This window comes from Colletes gigas, unplaced genomic scaffold, assembly GCF_013123115.1.
Source record: "Colletes gigas isolate AHSC1104 unplaced genomic scaffold, ASM1312311v1 Colletes_gigas_Sc00007, whole genome shotgun sequence".
Taxonomy (NCBI): Eukaryota; Metazoa; Arthropoda; class Insecta; order Hymenoptera; family Colletidae; genus Colletes; species Colletes gigas.
This window is the reverse complement of record NW_025106636.1, coordinates 1,088,745-1,103,526: the sequence shown is the minus strand read 5'-3', so window position 1 is coordinate 1,103,526 and position 14,782 is coordinate 1,088,745. Positions and strand designations below refer to the sequence as shown.

At 36.8% G+C, this 14,782-nt stretch overlaps 3 protein-coding genes across 3 annotated transcripts; 2 read left to right on the top strand and 1 right to left on the bottom strand.

Annotated features, from left to right (window-relative positions):
- Window positions 1-30: 30 nt before the first annotated feature.
- LOC122396221 lies at window positions 31-3,289 on the bottom strand. Its single transcript, XM_043394415.1, has 3 exons — window positions 2,730-3,289; window positions 1,533-1,763; window positions 31-1,447 (listed from the first exon to the last, which is right to left on the bottom strand). Exons 1-3 carry the CDS (start codon window positions 3,250-3,252, stop codon window positions 141-143), a joined length of 2,061 nt encoding a protein of 686 aa, XP_043250350.1. The 5' UTR covers window positions 3,253-3,289; the 3' UTR covers window positions 31-140.
- A 1,546-nt stretch (window positions 3,290-4,835) lies between these two features.
- Window positions 4,836-7,531, top strand: LOC122396155 (malectin-A). The gene is made up of 4 exons (XM_043394312.1): window positions 4,836-5,552; window positions 5,663-5,845; window positions 5,931-5,988; window positions 6,081-7,531. The coding sequence occupies exons 1-4, from the start codon at window positions 5,196-5,198 to the stop codon at window positions 6,287-6,289; spliced, it is 807 nt and encodes a 268-aa protein (XP_043250247.1). The 5' UTR covers window positions 4,836-5,195; the 3' UTR covers window positions 6,290-7,531.
- A 3,011-nt stretch (window positions 7,532-10,542) lies between these two features.
- Window positions 10,543-14,652, top strand: LOC122396234 (fatty acid-binding protein 1, liver-like). Its single transcript, XM_043394445.1, has 3 exons — window positions 10,543-11,038; window positions 12,664-12,768; window positions 13,021-14,652. The coding sequence occupies exons 1-3, from the start codon at window positions 10,640-10,642 to the stop codon at window positions 13,075-13,077; spliced, it is 561 nt and encodes a 186-aa protein (XP_043250380.1). The 5' UTR covers window positions 10,543-10,639; the 3' UTR covers window positions 13,078-14,652.
- The last annotated feature ends 130 nt before the right edge of the window (window positions 14,653-14,782 follow it).

Sequence of the window (14,782 nt, the reverse complement as noted above, 5' to 3'; positions counted from 1 at the left end):
AACTAACTGCTAAATATACAACAAGCCTTGATTTCGTCGTACACTTACGAGCGCATCACGTACAGTGTCACTTAAAATTCTGTTTCGATGAATTTACATACTCTCTCCCTCTCTCGCCTGTTTCTAGCTTACGCAACTATTTACACAGCTTTCTTTAATAAATTTGCTTTGAGTATAACCCTTTGCTCGAACGTTGTGTCTGATAATTTATTTGCCTTTGGTTCGTTTATTATCGTCGCGAACGAGAACAGACGCTCGACCGGCGCCGACGATGGCAGTGGAGTGTTATACTGTATAAATATATTCTTAATTGCAGGGAATGTATTTAATATACTATACTCTTCTGTCTTATCTGTAAAATATTGCAGAGTTAATAGTTCTATGTTAGTGGTGGAAAGTAATTCTTGGTCGTTGTGCGTCGACGATAGAGTACCGAAATCGAAGAAATGATTAAATTTATTGGTCTCGTGGTTGTTGGGGGTGGCCGAGGTTGGCGTGTCCGTTTCTATTTGCGAGAAAAGAGCTCTTTTAAATAACGACAACAGCCGTTTATGTTTGTCGGTCTCGACACACGACAACCATTTGTTTTTAAACTTCGGATGCGAGAAAGCGGCGATCACCGCTTTCTCCGACTCGGGCGTACGGAAATTTAAATAGTTCTCGAATCTGATTTCTATGCTGTTGCAAAGGGCTTGAATCAACGGCTTGCAATACGTCCAGCTTTTCTCGTTTAGGTGCTGCAATTTTCGTTGCAAAGAAAGTAAACAAGGAATAACCATACCATAAAATACGTCCTCTTCCCCTTGTAAGATGTCTAATGCTTGAGCAATGGGTTCTGTGCAAGAAATGTGTTCCTCGATGTACTGAAATTCCGAATCAGTTAATTCGCACTTGATACCCAAGATTTTAAACAAGTTGTAAGTTTTCTCTTTTATTTGCGTGATCTGTATCAAAGCATCGTACAGGGAATTCCATCTTGTGTCTTCCGGCCTGCTTAACGTATAACCTAACACGCTCTCTATTATCTCGGCTGATTTTGGCCTAGACAACGCGTTCCACAACAACGTGCATTTATGTATTACCTGATTATGTATAGCGTTCAACTCTTCCGAGTTTTTTATTGTTCGTATTACGTCGGTTGTTATGCAAAGAGAAAGCGTATGGGCGAAACAATGAATATGTCGCGGCAACGTACTGAACACCCTGTCGTTAATATAAAATTCCGCTACCTCGTTTTCGTTATTAAACACCACGTTATGGCCGTCGCTGTCCGTACTATCGTATTCATCCTCGTACTCGGATTTAATCTCTACTCCGAACACTTTAAAAACTTTCAGAAAATTGCTCCCGTTGTCCGTCACCGTGGCCGTCAGTTTAGGAAAATTTAAATCGAAGTCCACGTGTATTTCTTCAAGACGTTCGGCAATCTTATCGTAACTGTGAATACCTAAACACGGCACAAGTATAAGGTTCAATTTTATTTGAAACGTACGGTGCACCATGTACCAGGTGTTATATAATTGCACGATTACCTGCGAATCTTCTGCAAGCCAATGCCACTGATTTTCTTTCCAGGGTCTGTGGTTCGATCCAATGCGCCGTAACTCCTAAAAAACTGCTCCCTCTCGCTGACCATATATCAGCAGTTGTACAAACAAACTTCAATTCTTTTAAGCTATTTTTTACCTTTGAAATGTTTTCATTAAAAAGTTCTCGTATGTGGCAACTAAGGTCTCTTCTGCTCATAATCCTTGTTCCGTAATCTGCAACGTTCGCAGATTATGAAATTAAAAAGACTAAAAAACAATTACGATATCGATTCTGGGTTCTCGAAACGATCGAAAAGGCCCGCAGTCGTAGAGGTATAACAAAAATGTAAAAAAAAAATAAACGTATCGATACCTTCTTTTATACTTATTATGATCTTAAACCGTTACAGGAACAAAAAATGAAAATTATAAAACCCAATGTGCGTGGAATCGTTTTGCCAAGAAGTCGTGTATTTATTTACCAGAGTTAGGCAAACTTTATTGGCAAACTAACTGTTATCCGCGGCTTCGCTGAATCGTGAAATAAAAAAATAAAAAGTAACCTATATTTCCCCGTTCAGAATTGCGGTGATCTAATTAAAATCGGTTCCGTAGATTTTCAATTAACCTGGAACCAACAAACAAACACAGACAGCCATAAAAAAATTCTAAAAAATGTGTAATTCGGTTTAGATAAACCCTAAGTCGAGATCATTAAAAAAAAAAATTGACAATTGCAAAGTTACAATTTTATTTATATAGATAACAAATAAAACTTTTAGATTCGTTCATAAATCGGGGAATTCGTTAACCGATTTCGAATAGATTTTAGGCGGCAAAGGTGTACCGATGAATCTAAAACTTTTATTCGTTATTCGTAAATAAAATTTGCCCAACTCTGGTATTTCCATATAGCGAGTCCTCGAATTACGCGAAAGTTATCCCGCCAATCATCCATATTCCGAACATATGAATGTGTTTACATATTGAATAAAAAATTTCCTGTCCAATTTTTATTTCTATAATGCTACGCTATTTTTAGCATCGTATTTATAGAATTCGACTTACGCGGGAAGCCCCCGGAACGAATTAACCGCGTAAAACAGAGGACTTACCGGGAAATAACTGTTTGGTAAAGTTTCAAACATAGGACAAACGTTAATTATTTCGTACAAAATAATATGCGAGTGAAACACGTACCTGAAATATTAAGATTTTCGAAAATTTTCAAAAAATAAGGATCTTCGACGGTTCGAAGTGGCGCCATGGAATGAAGGATATAATTAGTTATATCTCTGTTCAAATTCTCTTGCGTTAGCTGTTGCCACTGGAACGTTTTATTGTAGTTCGTTCCCGATGTTTCCCCCTGTTTCTTACTGTTTTTAATTTTCCTTACTTTCATGTGTTCGCTATATTCGTTCAGTACTGCGTTACCGTGACGTCTCTTCAGATGAGATCGAAAGTTCGAAGTTGAATTCGCACGGCCTTTTATCTCGACTTTCTTTGGTTTACATTTTATACAAACAGCCACCACAGATTTGTCGGAACATTTTTCAGGGTTTATTTCGAAGAAAGTTCCGTCTAAAATAGCAAGGACGTTCGATGCGTTCGAGGATCCGGTCAGTTCGTTGTTCAAATCGGTTTGACAATTGTTATCCACTAAACTAACATATTTCTCTTCACTGTCACAGTGCATTTCCAATTTGATGTCACAATGATCCATTGTCGAATAAAAAATTAATATTTATATACATATGTATATAAATATATACAATATATATATATATTAATATGTATGGATATTATGCAGGAACGTGTATGTACTTAAAATAAAACTAAATTAATTCATAATGAACTCTAATGTTAGTAACACTTTGAAAATTTATCTTCTCTATTTTCTGCTCTCGACTGTAAGCATACATATACCATAATACTCTGTTGGCAACTGACTTCTGGTTCGACTTATCGCACAGCAGCTTCAAGCCACACACATTCCACACACTTCATAAACTCACCAGCACTTTTTCACACCCGAAACAATCTATATACATTCTTCGAATCCATTCCGATATATCGTTGCTCGACGTTTCGGTAGAAACGTTCATTGGGATCTCGAGTTTCGTCCACTCCGTCCCAAAGCACTCCTTGTCGATTATGTTTACATGGTCCGGTTCACGCCGAAGGTACAACATTCACGTACACTGGGGGAAAAATAAATTCTCGTTCTCTAGGAGAACGTTGTACGGTTCTGGTTATCAACCGTGATCGTTGCTCTTTCAGATAAGCGTCTGGTTGGTCCAGAGCTGGTGATTTTCTCTTGGAGAACAAGAATTATTGTAACCTGGTCTGCATCGATGTTACAACTTTCGATACAAAATCACGTAAAATTCAGGCCGTATCAGAGATGCCAGAAAAGCACCGCCGGGTGCACACGCACACATGCCAGATACGCGTACGTGAGCTCGTGGAGTTCGGAAAGCCGACAAAGGCAAACTGACGCATGCCCTCTTTCTCGATTCTCCGAAGCTGCCCGAAGTAATTTCGGATCGCCTCGTGGGAGTCGAGAGAGAAAGGCTCACATTTGCCTGGCAAAATAAGACGAAGATTAAGAATACCAATTTGTTGATCGAGGCTTCGTTAAAAAGTTATTAACGTTTAAAGTTACGCCTGTTGGACGGCAATCTGCGAACAGCTGCGCGCGCATTAAGTAGAGTTTCTCATGCTGAGTGAGAACCACTATCGCTCAGACGCAGCTGTACGCTGGTTGCCTATCTACAGGCGGAAATTTAAACGTTAATAACTTTTTAACGAAGCTAAGAAAATTTAAAAAAGTCGCGTTAATTACTTCGACTTGCAAATTACTGTCATTTACTGCCACGTGAAAACGTACCTTTAATCCTGATTCGCTCCAGAACCATTGACAGCCAACTATTATCTTCGGCTATTTAAGTTTTCATGACTAGGTATATTTCTTTCGCCAAAAACTACTACTACTTTTTGACAGAAGTAAACGTATTTTTTCCCCAGAAATATACAAAGAAACTATAAAATAAAACCTTTTTCCCCCGAATTAATATAATCGATACTTTGTACTAATAAATAATGATCGTTCGACGCAATCGACGACAATGTAAAAATTAAAAAATACAGATTTAAAAAATGACGAGCGTTAAAAAATAATAGCTTGTGCCAGATTAAAATGACCTACTTTTTAAAAATTGAAAACTATAGGGAATCGGAATTTTAAAGAAGGATCTTCGAAGCTAATCAGATTACATACAATGTGTACATCATTGTGTACTTGCACTAAAAGCAGTTTCATATGCTCGCTGACCACCTAACCTGACACGTTTACTGACCACGTAATCCTAACGTGGCTACTGTCACGTATGATAAAAGCGCGTAATTTGTGTGCCCGAGAGTGATGATACTTGTTGACGAAACGACCAACGAGATATCTTGATTTTATTCCATCGGCAAAGAATTAAATTTGATCGGATGACATGTGGATTTCTTCGCACGCGACGTCAACGTATCGCTAGCTTTAAATGTTTATTTTAATCGTAACCTCACTTGCCGGTCAGAATCACTACAGAAGCGGAAAGTTATGATTGCACTGCCGATTCGACAAAGTTCAACTTAGCTTTATTATATAATAAGAAGAAAATGACCACGAGATGGGGAATATATTTGTTGACGATATCAACGTTATTGCTTGCTCTCTGCGTACGAAGCTTTCAGAGCCTGGAAGTGATTTACGCGATAAACGCTGGCGGAGAGGCGCACACTGACAGTTATGGAATTCGTTATACCAAAGACCCGTTACTGACCAAAGTCGGGACTGCGTCCGATTATGGCAAACAGTTAATTATTGGACGAGTAAACGCCATCGATCAAATATTGTACCAAACAGAGCGTTACCACCATAGTACTTTTGGGTATGATATTCCTATCAGCGAAGATGGAGATTATGTTATGATATTAAAGTTCTGCGAAGTTTATTTTAATTCTCCCAATATGAAGGTAACAGTTCACCATGTTTTACATACGCTATGAAAACTATATGCTTTATATTATAGAAACGGTGCTTATCTGCTAAAAAATGGACTATAGTTAAAAAAATCTTTTTCCAGGTGTTTGATGTGGTATTAAATGGAGACCATACCGTTGTTACTGACTTAGATATCTTTGAAAGAGTTGGCCGTGGTATAGCGCACGATGAATATATTCCATTTAAAGTCCAAGCAGGGAAATTAATATACAATGACGAGGAGTCCGATATCTTGACTGGAAAAATCCGAGTTGAATTTATAAAAGTACTATAATCATTTTTGTTACTCGGATTTAACGCGCCGGACCAACGTTTGATAACTTTTATTAACTTTGATTATTCGATTTCAGGGTTATAGAGATAATCCGAAGATAAATGCTATTGCTGTTGTGAGAGGAAATATGAAAGGTAGTGTACATTAGTTTTTTTTATTCTTTACAAGTCTTCGTTATAATTTCGGCAATGATTAAAATTTTGTAATCGATTTAAATAATTTTCAGATATACCGCAGTTAGGTCCTATTCCTCAGGAACCGGAGGAGTATCAGAATATACAGGAAGACGAAGAGGAATCCACAGTTCGTAGTCGGCATACGAGCGGACCCAGAACCCCGGATCCATATTCCATCGACGATTCCTCAGTAATGTTACCAGTTTTTGTAGCTATTGGGGCATTTATTCCGTTACTATTTTGCCTCTGCAAACTATAGATGGTGAAATGTTCTGCACAGGAATGCCTTGTACTTAAGAATAATAATGTTCTAATCAGCTTAGGTGAATTTAGCGCGTGAAGAGATGTCCGCATCGATCGTGTACATAGGAACAACATTTTCGTTTATTAAGCTACGTCGTCACACCTTATCGAAAGCTATTTATTATTAATTTAATTAAATAGACATATCCGCGTATGTTCGTGTACGAGGAGGGAGTATTCCGGTCTGGATCTGCAATTTTTAGCCTTTTGTTATTCTTTAAAAGAAAACCGTAAACTATCGTGCTTCCGCGAGAAGAAAGCACAGCGTATTTACACCCCACTCTTGCTGCGATCCGCTGATTGGCTGTCAGCGGACTGCAACAGGAGTGGGGATGCAAACACGTCTGTGGCTTCTTTTTGCGGAAGAATGGTACTTTGTATTGGCATTTCACGCATGGAGGGTATTTCCGAACTGGTTGGTACACGTAAGATTTTAGACTGGAATACCCGCTTAAACTAAGAACGAGGGTTCAATGTATAGAAAAGGTGAGAATTCGTGCAATCGCAATTTTCGTTGCCATTTTATGTGTTCATTTGTGAATTATTATTAGATAATATATAATATTTCGTTGGCAATTGGCACAAATGTTTGTATACACATGTCATCCACCTTTTCTTTCGCGAGTTGTCCGGCTCCGAGTATTTTGAATACGCTACCGGCGCACGTTTACTAATTTTAAGGGAAGCTTGGGATTAGAGTGTTCATGGAGAATCGTGCCGTCTTTAGAATGGCACACGATGTCTTATTTTGTGACCTAATGTTACACCACAAGAACGATATAAAAAATTACGCGTCCAAAAAATAAATTCGGGGTATTTTCGATCGAACATTCACTTTTTTTTTTTTATTATGCTTGTAATATTTCCAATACGATTCCGATTATTGTTTATCGTGAAAAAAATGTACCGTGTGTCCTCGGTATATCGTATTCAGTTAGAAGAGAATGGAATAGTCCGTGAAATACCAAAGTGATTTCGACCGTTTGCAAATCAGTGCAAAATAAAGCTGTTATTATTGTCTTACAGTGTCGTTTTGCTTCGTCTTTTCACTTTCGCGGTATACCGATATATGTCCAATCAGTGTAATAATTTATCTTTAAATTATAATTGAAATTTTTCTATCCGGAAAAATTTTCCATCCAGAAATTAATAGAAGAGACAATTCATGCCGACAACAGAATTTTTGTTCACAATTCTTATGGGCTGTAATATATTTTTATAATTACACAAGATTGAAATATACTACGAAATTTGCATAAATATAAAAATTGGTTATGTTTCTAAATGTTTATTGTGATTTGTATGAAAAAAAGAGGTTTCAAAATTTTAAGTTGATGCCTGGGGGAAATGTTGCCTACAAATAAGAACGTGAGGTCAGCCATGTTAAAATTACATGCAGTTACACGATAATTAGGTTTTACAACCTCTAAAATTTCCTTATTATAATATATTTAAAAACAACCTTTATTTCGTTTATAATGTAATAGATATGCATAGATCGGAAAATAAAAATCGTACGCCGGTTGACGCAAATTCGATTTCAGCTGTTTCGAGAGCGAGAAGATAAGGCTCACGTCTTCTTCCTCGAATTCCCGAAGTTATCCGAAGTTAGCCGAATTTAGTGCGCGTAAATGGAGGGGCAGTTTCCTCTGGGTAGCGGTCTACCGTCTGGTAACGCTGCTTCAGGATGCGGTTGATAATCGATCGGGTGATTTGCACCGACGAATAGAAGAAAGCACTTCCAACAACTCCAATTGATCGTCAAGCACTGCGAAAGGTACTACGTGACCGCGCATATGTATACGCGTCGACGAGCGTGTTCCTAATGGGAATAAGCTCATTCATCCCATATGAAACGGAAGATCACGTGACCTCCGATCGTCTAGGTCTTTGATGTATGGTCATCACTGGCAATTAGCTGTCAATTCAAGGCCGTACTTGTGTCTCAGAAAACCCGAGCCCTGAGTCTCGAGTGCCAATCATCCCTCCAGAAGAACCAAACTGTACCGTTCAATGGCGGACAGAATTTGGTCAAACTTCGTTTTAGAGGAGTCCGTTCATTTTCAGACACTATTTTTCCCCCATCACATTCATACGAAACAATTCTCAGTTGTCGAAATTAATTCTATGAAATCGAATCTAACATGGACCATACGTGGGAATTTTTATGACTATGGTTCTGCCATAAGAATACTGCAGATTTAAAATTTTGTTCAAGCTTAAAATTTTATATATCGTCTATATTCGAGAATTTGATCGTTTGATAAACTATAAAATAAAAACAACCATTCATCCGTTACCCGCCTAATAAAAATTAGAATTTGAGCTGTATTATGAAATATTTAAAAAATGAGTAAATAAAAAATTAACTTTTCGAGCAAATAAAATATCACAATTGTTATTTTTATTGCGCGTGAAATTATCGTAGAAATTAATCCTATAAATTTCGACTTTATAATTAATTTCTTATCGACCAAGCCCACCGTTGTAATCTTTCCGCGTTACGTTTTCAGAATATAAAAAACACCGATATTATGCTATTCGTAATCACTTTAATCGCAACTCTATCGGTTCATCTCGGTGAATTTTGTTATACGGCGCATTATCTTTCTTATCTAAAACGGGAAAATTTAAAAAAATGTCAAATCATTCTGAAAAAATTATTTTTGGTCGCTAAGCTCGATTACAATCATTTTTGGTGAATACGCATACCCCCGAAATCCTACTCAGTTTCGAGAAAAAAATTCGAGTATGTACTGAAATTTCGAGACGAAATTAAAAAATTTCAAATCATACTAAAAAAATTATATTTAGTTACAGGGGTCAATTACAAGCATTTTTGGTGAATAGACCTACCCCCGAAATCCTACTCATTTTCGAGAAAAAAATTCGAGTACGTACTGAAATTTTGAGACGAAATTAAAAAATTTCAAATCATACTAAAAAAATTATATTTAGTTAGAGAGGTTAATTACAAGCATTTTTGGTGAATAGACCTACCCCCGAAATCCTACCCAGTTTCTAGAAAAAAATTCGAGAAAGCGTTAAATTTTGAGACGAAATTAAAAAGTTTCAAATCATACTAAAAAAATTATATTTAGTTACCGGGGTCAATTACAAGCATTTTTGGTGAATAGACCTACCCCAGAAATCCTACTAACTTTCGAGAAAAAAATTCAGTACGAGCGGAACTTGAAATGATTTTCGTCTTATTTTGGCCTCTAGAATCTCCCATTAAAATTCTTCCCAGGGGTGACCAAAGACCCTGTATACACCACGCGGGGAAAATTAAGCAAAGTCTAGGAAAATGTAAGTTCGAAAGAAGATCATACAAATTTTTAAATCGCTACATTTGCCCGAGTAAACCAATAAATAACTCGAGCACGTCGAACGTGTCTCGGTAACGGAGATTACATTTGACGATTAAGTGCGTGCGCCGACTTGAATTCATATACGTACCAACACACGTCGACCCTCTTCGTTTTATTAAAATCACAGACAGCAGATATGATAGGGAACGAGCGGGTCTGAACAATAAAATACACATCGCCGATCGACACAAAGGAAGTACACGTTTCGGGATCGAATCGAATAAAAAACACAGTACCTACGACAATTTCTCTTCCCTTATCCTTTTCATTTTTAGATTCTATCCGCGGACTCTTTGCCCGTCAATCACAACTCGTTGGACCAATTTGCTAATACACAACGTTAATTGTCCAGTTAAAGTAGTTAGTCGAATTAGTGGACCGACGAACTCCGTGAAATCGCAGTCGCGACACGATAAATGCGATTTCCCATCATCGTGAATGAAACCCCGATCGTTATTTCGATCGTACGATCTTAATTTACCTTCACGGTGTCGATTGAGCTTTACTTGGGATCCGAGTGTTGATTTTTGTTCAATCTGTAGCACGTATGGCTTTCAAGCTCTTAGTTAACCTAACTTGATTTTCGTCTAAAGAGAATAGCACGCTCTTAGTTAACCTAACCTCATTTTCGTCTAGAAAGAATGTATCTCGAAAACTAGGGGCGGATTGATACTGCTTCCGGATCCCCGCGACTGGGAAAGGGTAAATTCTACTAGAAAATAGCTAGTGGATAACCTAACGCATAAAAAATGATTTTAATTTGTTGGACAATGATACTGTACCGTTTCTGTCCGGGAGGAACGAGCATGAAAAGTGTCGGTGAAATGTGACGTCGCCGTCTGTTTGCCGGGCCCGGACGGTTAACCGATAATCCGTTCGACACTTTGTCCCGGTCGATCGTAGATTGTCCGGTGTGGGTGTGTGTGCACTCACTCATGCCCCGCGGAGACAAGTACCCTGCCAGTGATCTTATAAAAGGATCGGTTACCGCCGAGTGCCGGCATCTCGCTGCTAGCAACAGCCTGTGTGCAACGCGTCCCGGAATCATTTTCGTGTGCAATACCCGAACAGTCAACGCAAACCGCTCGATAATGATGCAGATCGTCGGCAAGTACGAGTACGTCTCAAACGAGAACTTCGACGCGTTCGTAAACGCGTTGGGGCAAAAGGAGTACGCCGCCCACTTGATGTCCTCGAAACCGATCATCGAGATTTCGCAGAACGGCGACGAGTGGACCGTTGTCATCACTTCCGACGGAAAGTCCGCCTCGACCACCTACAAGCTCAACGAAACGTACGAGGAGAAACTGCCGTCCTTCGATCGCACGTTCCCGGTTAGTCCAACCATTCACGATACAGTATTATTTTCTTTTTTTTTTGTACACGAAACTCGAGAGCTTAATCTCTGCCATCCACACTGAGGAGGGGTAGTAAGCGAAAAAGGAATCGAAAGCCCGCGAATATTCGAAGAAGTTTAAATGTTCCGGTGTATCGATGCCTAACGCGATGGAAAATTAACTTTTTTATTTTCAGGTAATTACGACCATTTGTATTTAACGTTTGTGTTTGTACATCCTGTTTGGTCCTATTTTAACGAGAAAAATTTGACAAAAATGTGAACGCAAAATCCATTACGAAGGAAATAAAATATAAAACATTTTAATCTTGCATTGTTGCATTAATACATTTGTAACAGGGATATCGAGTTCTCGGTTCATATCAAAATGACGAACTCGCTTCACTTCGTCAAATTAAATATCAGATACAAATAAAAATTTCAAATCATTGTGAAAAAATTATTTTTGGCTACGGGGCTCGATTACAATCATTTTTGGCGAATACACATATCCCCGAAATCCTACCCGCTTTCGAGAAAAAAATTCGAGGTGTGAAATTTTTAGACGAAATTAAAAGATTTCAAATCATACTAAAAAAATTATATTTAGTTACAGGGGTCAGTTACAATAATTTTTAATGAATACACATACCCCCGAATTCCTACCCACTTTTGAGAAAAAAATTCGAGTAGCCTAAATTTTTGGGCGAAAAAAAAAATTTCACAATCGTTCTGAAAAAATTATTTTCAGTCGCGGGGGTCAATTGCAATAATTTTTGGTGAATAGACCTACCCCCGAAATCCTACCCAGTTTCTAGAAAAAAATTCGAGAAGGTGTGGAACTTTAAACGTTAATAACTTTTTAACGAAGCCTCCATCAACAAATTGGTATTTTTGATTTTCGTCTTGTTTTGGTCTCTAGAATCTCCCAGAGGTGGCCGAGTACCCTATATATTCAAATATTTCACATTTACATTAAGAAAAAGGTTCCCTAATTACGAATTTCATTTGTTTTACGATTTCACGGGGTTTTTACGCGTAATTGCATAGTTTGTAGGAACATGACTGCAACAGAATATTAATATCGAGCGATTAATATGCTCCTAAAGACTCTACCTTCGTTTACGCTTCGGACATCGAACTCTGAGGGCAATTGGCTGCTATGGTAACTCGAGCCGGTAATTGACATCATTCCGCTTGCAGTATATTATAATTCAGACGATGTTTAACGCTATCGAATGTTGCTCCACGTTAATACTGATAATGGAGATACCGATAAGACTCTGAACTTTGATTTCGAAACGATAACAGACAACGATTCGTTTTTGGACGATATCAGATTCGCAAAAAGTACTAAATTATCAGGGTACACGAATATGTAATTTTAATGACAGTATCGATTGGTTTGCAAAAAATTTTAGAACGTGAAAATATTATTTCTAAACGGAATAAATTGTTTATTATGCAGATCTAGGGAAGTTCGAAAGGGGAATCCCTAAAAATGTTGAAATTGAAATTCCAAATTACTAATATTCAAATAATGGATTTTTTTCTGACCAACGAGCCTCTTTGAACAAAATGGAGGATTTTGTAAAATAAAATTTGTTTTTTGGTCGTTTGCAGAGCATAGCGACCAAGGAAGGTGATAAATTGAAAATAGAGACGACGGTGCGCGACTCCATCAAGTTAACTCGCGTCTACGAGTTCACGGAGACAACCATGAAAGTTGTAAGTAAAATTTCGAAACGTGTTTTTGATTTTTGGAAAATTATGGTTGAATTGGAATCGTTAAAATCGTAAAAGAATGTAAATTAAATTAAATGTCTCGATTGCAACTCGGTTCACCTTTCTATGTTAAAAAATTCAATTTTTTACTGAACGAGAATTGAATTAAATTTTTTAAATTGTTCATAATTCTTGTAAATTGCTATCTGACGGTTTGGATACTGTTTTTCTGGTGATTAATTATTTAATTTTCAGCACCTCTCTGAGAGCAGGACCGACATTAAGGCAACACGTACATACAAGAGGCTCTAAATTACACGAATATTTAGATAAACGAATAACGTCACTCTTTTACATTAACAAAAAATAAAAGCTTTTTACAACTTTATCTCCATTTTTTTTCACCATCTACCTCCATTCTCGTCGAATTTTCAGAAAAGCAGAATAAAATTTAAATATATTTCGGTCTTTAGGACAAAATTCTATGCAAATTTGAGAAATTTATAAATTCCTGCTTTAAATGTCATTAATTTCATTCGAACAAAAGATGATAAATAAATAATACAGAAGTTATAATTTCTGTGATACGTTCCTAGTCATTTTTATAAAATTTCAATTTTCTAGTCACTGAAAATTTCTGTTCATTTTTCTAATACCTATGCGGGTTATTTAGTTACATGATATGTGGCAGTAAGTGCTTTTTATGTTAGTGGCTATGCGTGATAATTAATATTATAATAAATAGTGGCGTTAATAAATAAATACTCGTTATGGCATTTGTAAACAATGCTTTTAAAAGGCACCCTCCGGAAGCATTAGTAGAATATTTCCAACTATAAAATTCTAAGGAATTTTTTTTTAATATTGGTTTTAGTGTTTTTTTTTAATGATAAATGAAGAGTGAATCTTTTTTGCTCTACTAGATCCTTTCGATCTATCAATGCGACAGAAAAAGAGCAAAAACAAAAATACTTTAATTTCCTTGTTTAAAAATTTAATACAATTTAAAAAAATTTTAGGGAATTAAAGTTTTCATACCGCCTACATTTTTTTCCTTCTCTACGATTATTAAATACATCATTGTTCATACTAGTTTTTGATTAAATTTTTAAAAAACGTACAGATAACCAGGATATTTTAAAAGACATAATGAAAAATAAAAGTTTCACAAGCTTCTATGTATAAAGAAACAGAACACGGGGAGTCAAAACCTGAAATTAACGCATCAACATTCATTGATATTTAAATACTCATTGGTTTCTATTGTAAATTGTTTAAAACGTTCTTTACTTCTTTATTCGTATCGTTTCGTGGCAATAAGGGATCGAATACTTGTAGTATATAATCAGTCATATGTTTAAAACTGGAAAACAATTTCTTTTACGATATAATTCATTTTTTTCCCCTTTTTCTTTTCTTTCATCAAACCTTCGATGGTAAGAACGATTCTCGTTTCTCATCTTACATTATACTTTTCCATCATATATGGTTTCCGAACCGACGATGCTCTCGCGTATACATACAAATTGTTCTTTCGTTTCGTATTTGTTCGAATTTATTTAATAATATGTATCACATTAACTCATAAAAGTGCTGTACATAAAAATGAATAGAGAATACATAAAGAATGGTATTAATGGATGACGAGCGTATAATATTCTCTCGCAGTATACTCAACTTCAGAATAGGAACAAACAAAACAAAATAAATATATGGTACCTGTGTCGTTCGCGTGTGCGTGGTGTACGTATAAATGTACGTGTGTGTTTGTGTATGTGGACGAATGTGTGTTTTATGCGCGTGTCTGTATGTGTAGATGATAAGTTCTCCATAAAAAGTACGACAATTAATCATTAATCAAGTATAATGCACATATAAAATTAAAAAGTATAAAAAGATCGTCCAGCTTCGTGTTTTACGTTAAGAATATGTTAAGAAACCGCATCGTGCGGTCAAGCGGGACGCGTAACGTTTCCTCCGGTTCTCGAATTTCATCTCTCGGCGCGACTCCATTGGG

What these genes read in the sequence shown, in the direction of transcription:
- LOC122396221 (XM_043394415.1), bottom strand. Translation starts at nt 3,252, where the DNA reads ATGGATCATTGTGACATCAAATTGGAAATGCACTGTGACAGTGAAGAG. An exon ending in CGAAAATCTTAATATTTCAG is followed by an intron (nt 1,764 to 2,729) that starts GTACGTGTTTCA and finishes CGAACGTTGCAG; the next exon opens with ATTACGGAACAAGGATTATG. An exon ending in GGCTTGCAGAAGATTCGCAG is followed by an intron (nt 1,448 to 1,532) that starts GTAATCGTGCAA and finishes TGCCGTGTTTAG; the next exon opens with GTATTCACAGTTACGATAAG.
- LOC122396155 (XM_043394312.1), top strand. Translation starts at nt 5,196, where the DNA reads ATGACCACGAGATGGGGAATATATTTGTTGACGATATCAACGTTATTG. An exon ending in TTAATTCTCCCAATATGAAG is followed by an intron (nt 5,553 to 5,662) that starts GTAACAGTTCAC and finishes ATCTTTTTCCAG; the next exon opens with GTGTTTGATGTGGTATTAAA. An exon ending in TGTGAGAGGAAATATGAAAG is followed by an intron (nt 5,989 to 6,080) that starts GTAGTGTACATT and finishes AATAATTTTCAG; the next exon opens with ATATACCGCAGTTAGGTCCT.
- LOC122396234 (XM_043394445.1), top strand. Translation starts at nt 10,640, where the DNA reads ATGCCCCGCGGAGACAAGTACCCTGCCAGTGATCTTATAAAAGGATCG. An exon ending in CCTTCGATCGCACGTTCCCG is followed by an intron (nt 11,039 to 12,663) that starts GTTAGTCCAACC and finishes GGTCGTTTGCAG; the next exon opens with AGCATAGCGACCAAGGAAGG. An exon ending in CGGAGACAACCATGAAAGTT is followed by an intron (nt 12,769 to 13,020) that starts GTAAGTAAAATT and finishes TTTAATTTTCAG; the next exon opens with CACCTCTCTGAGAGCAGGAC.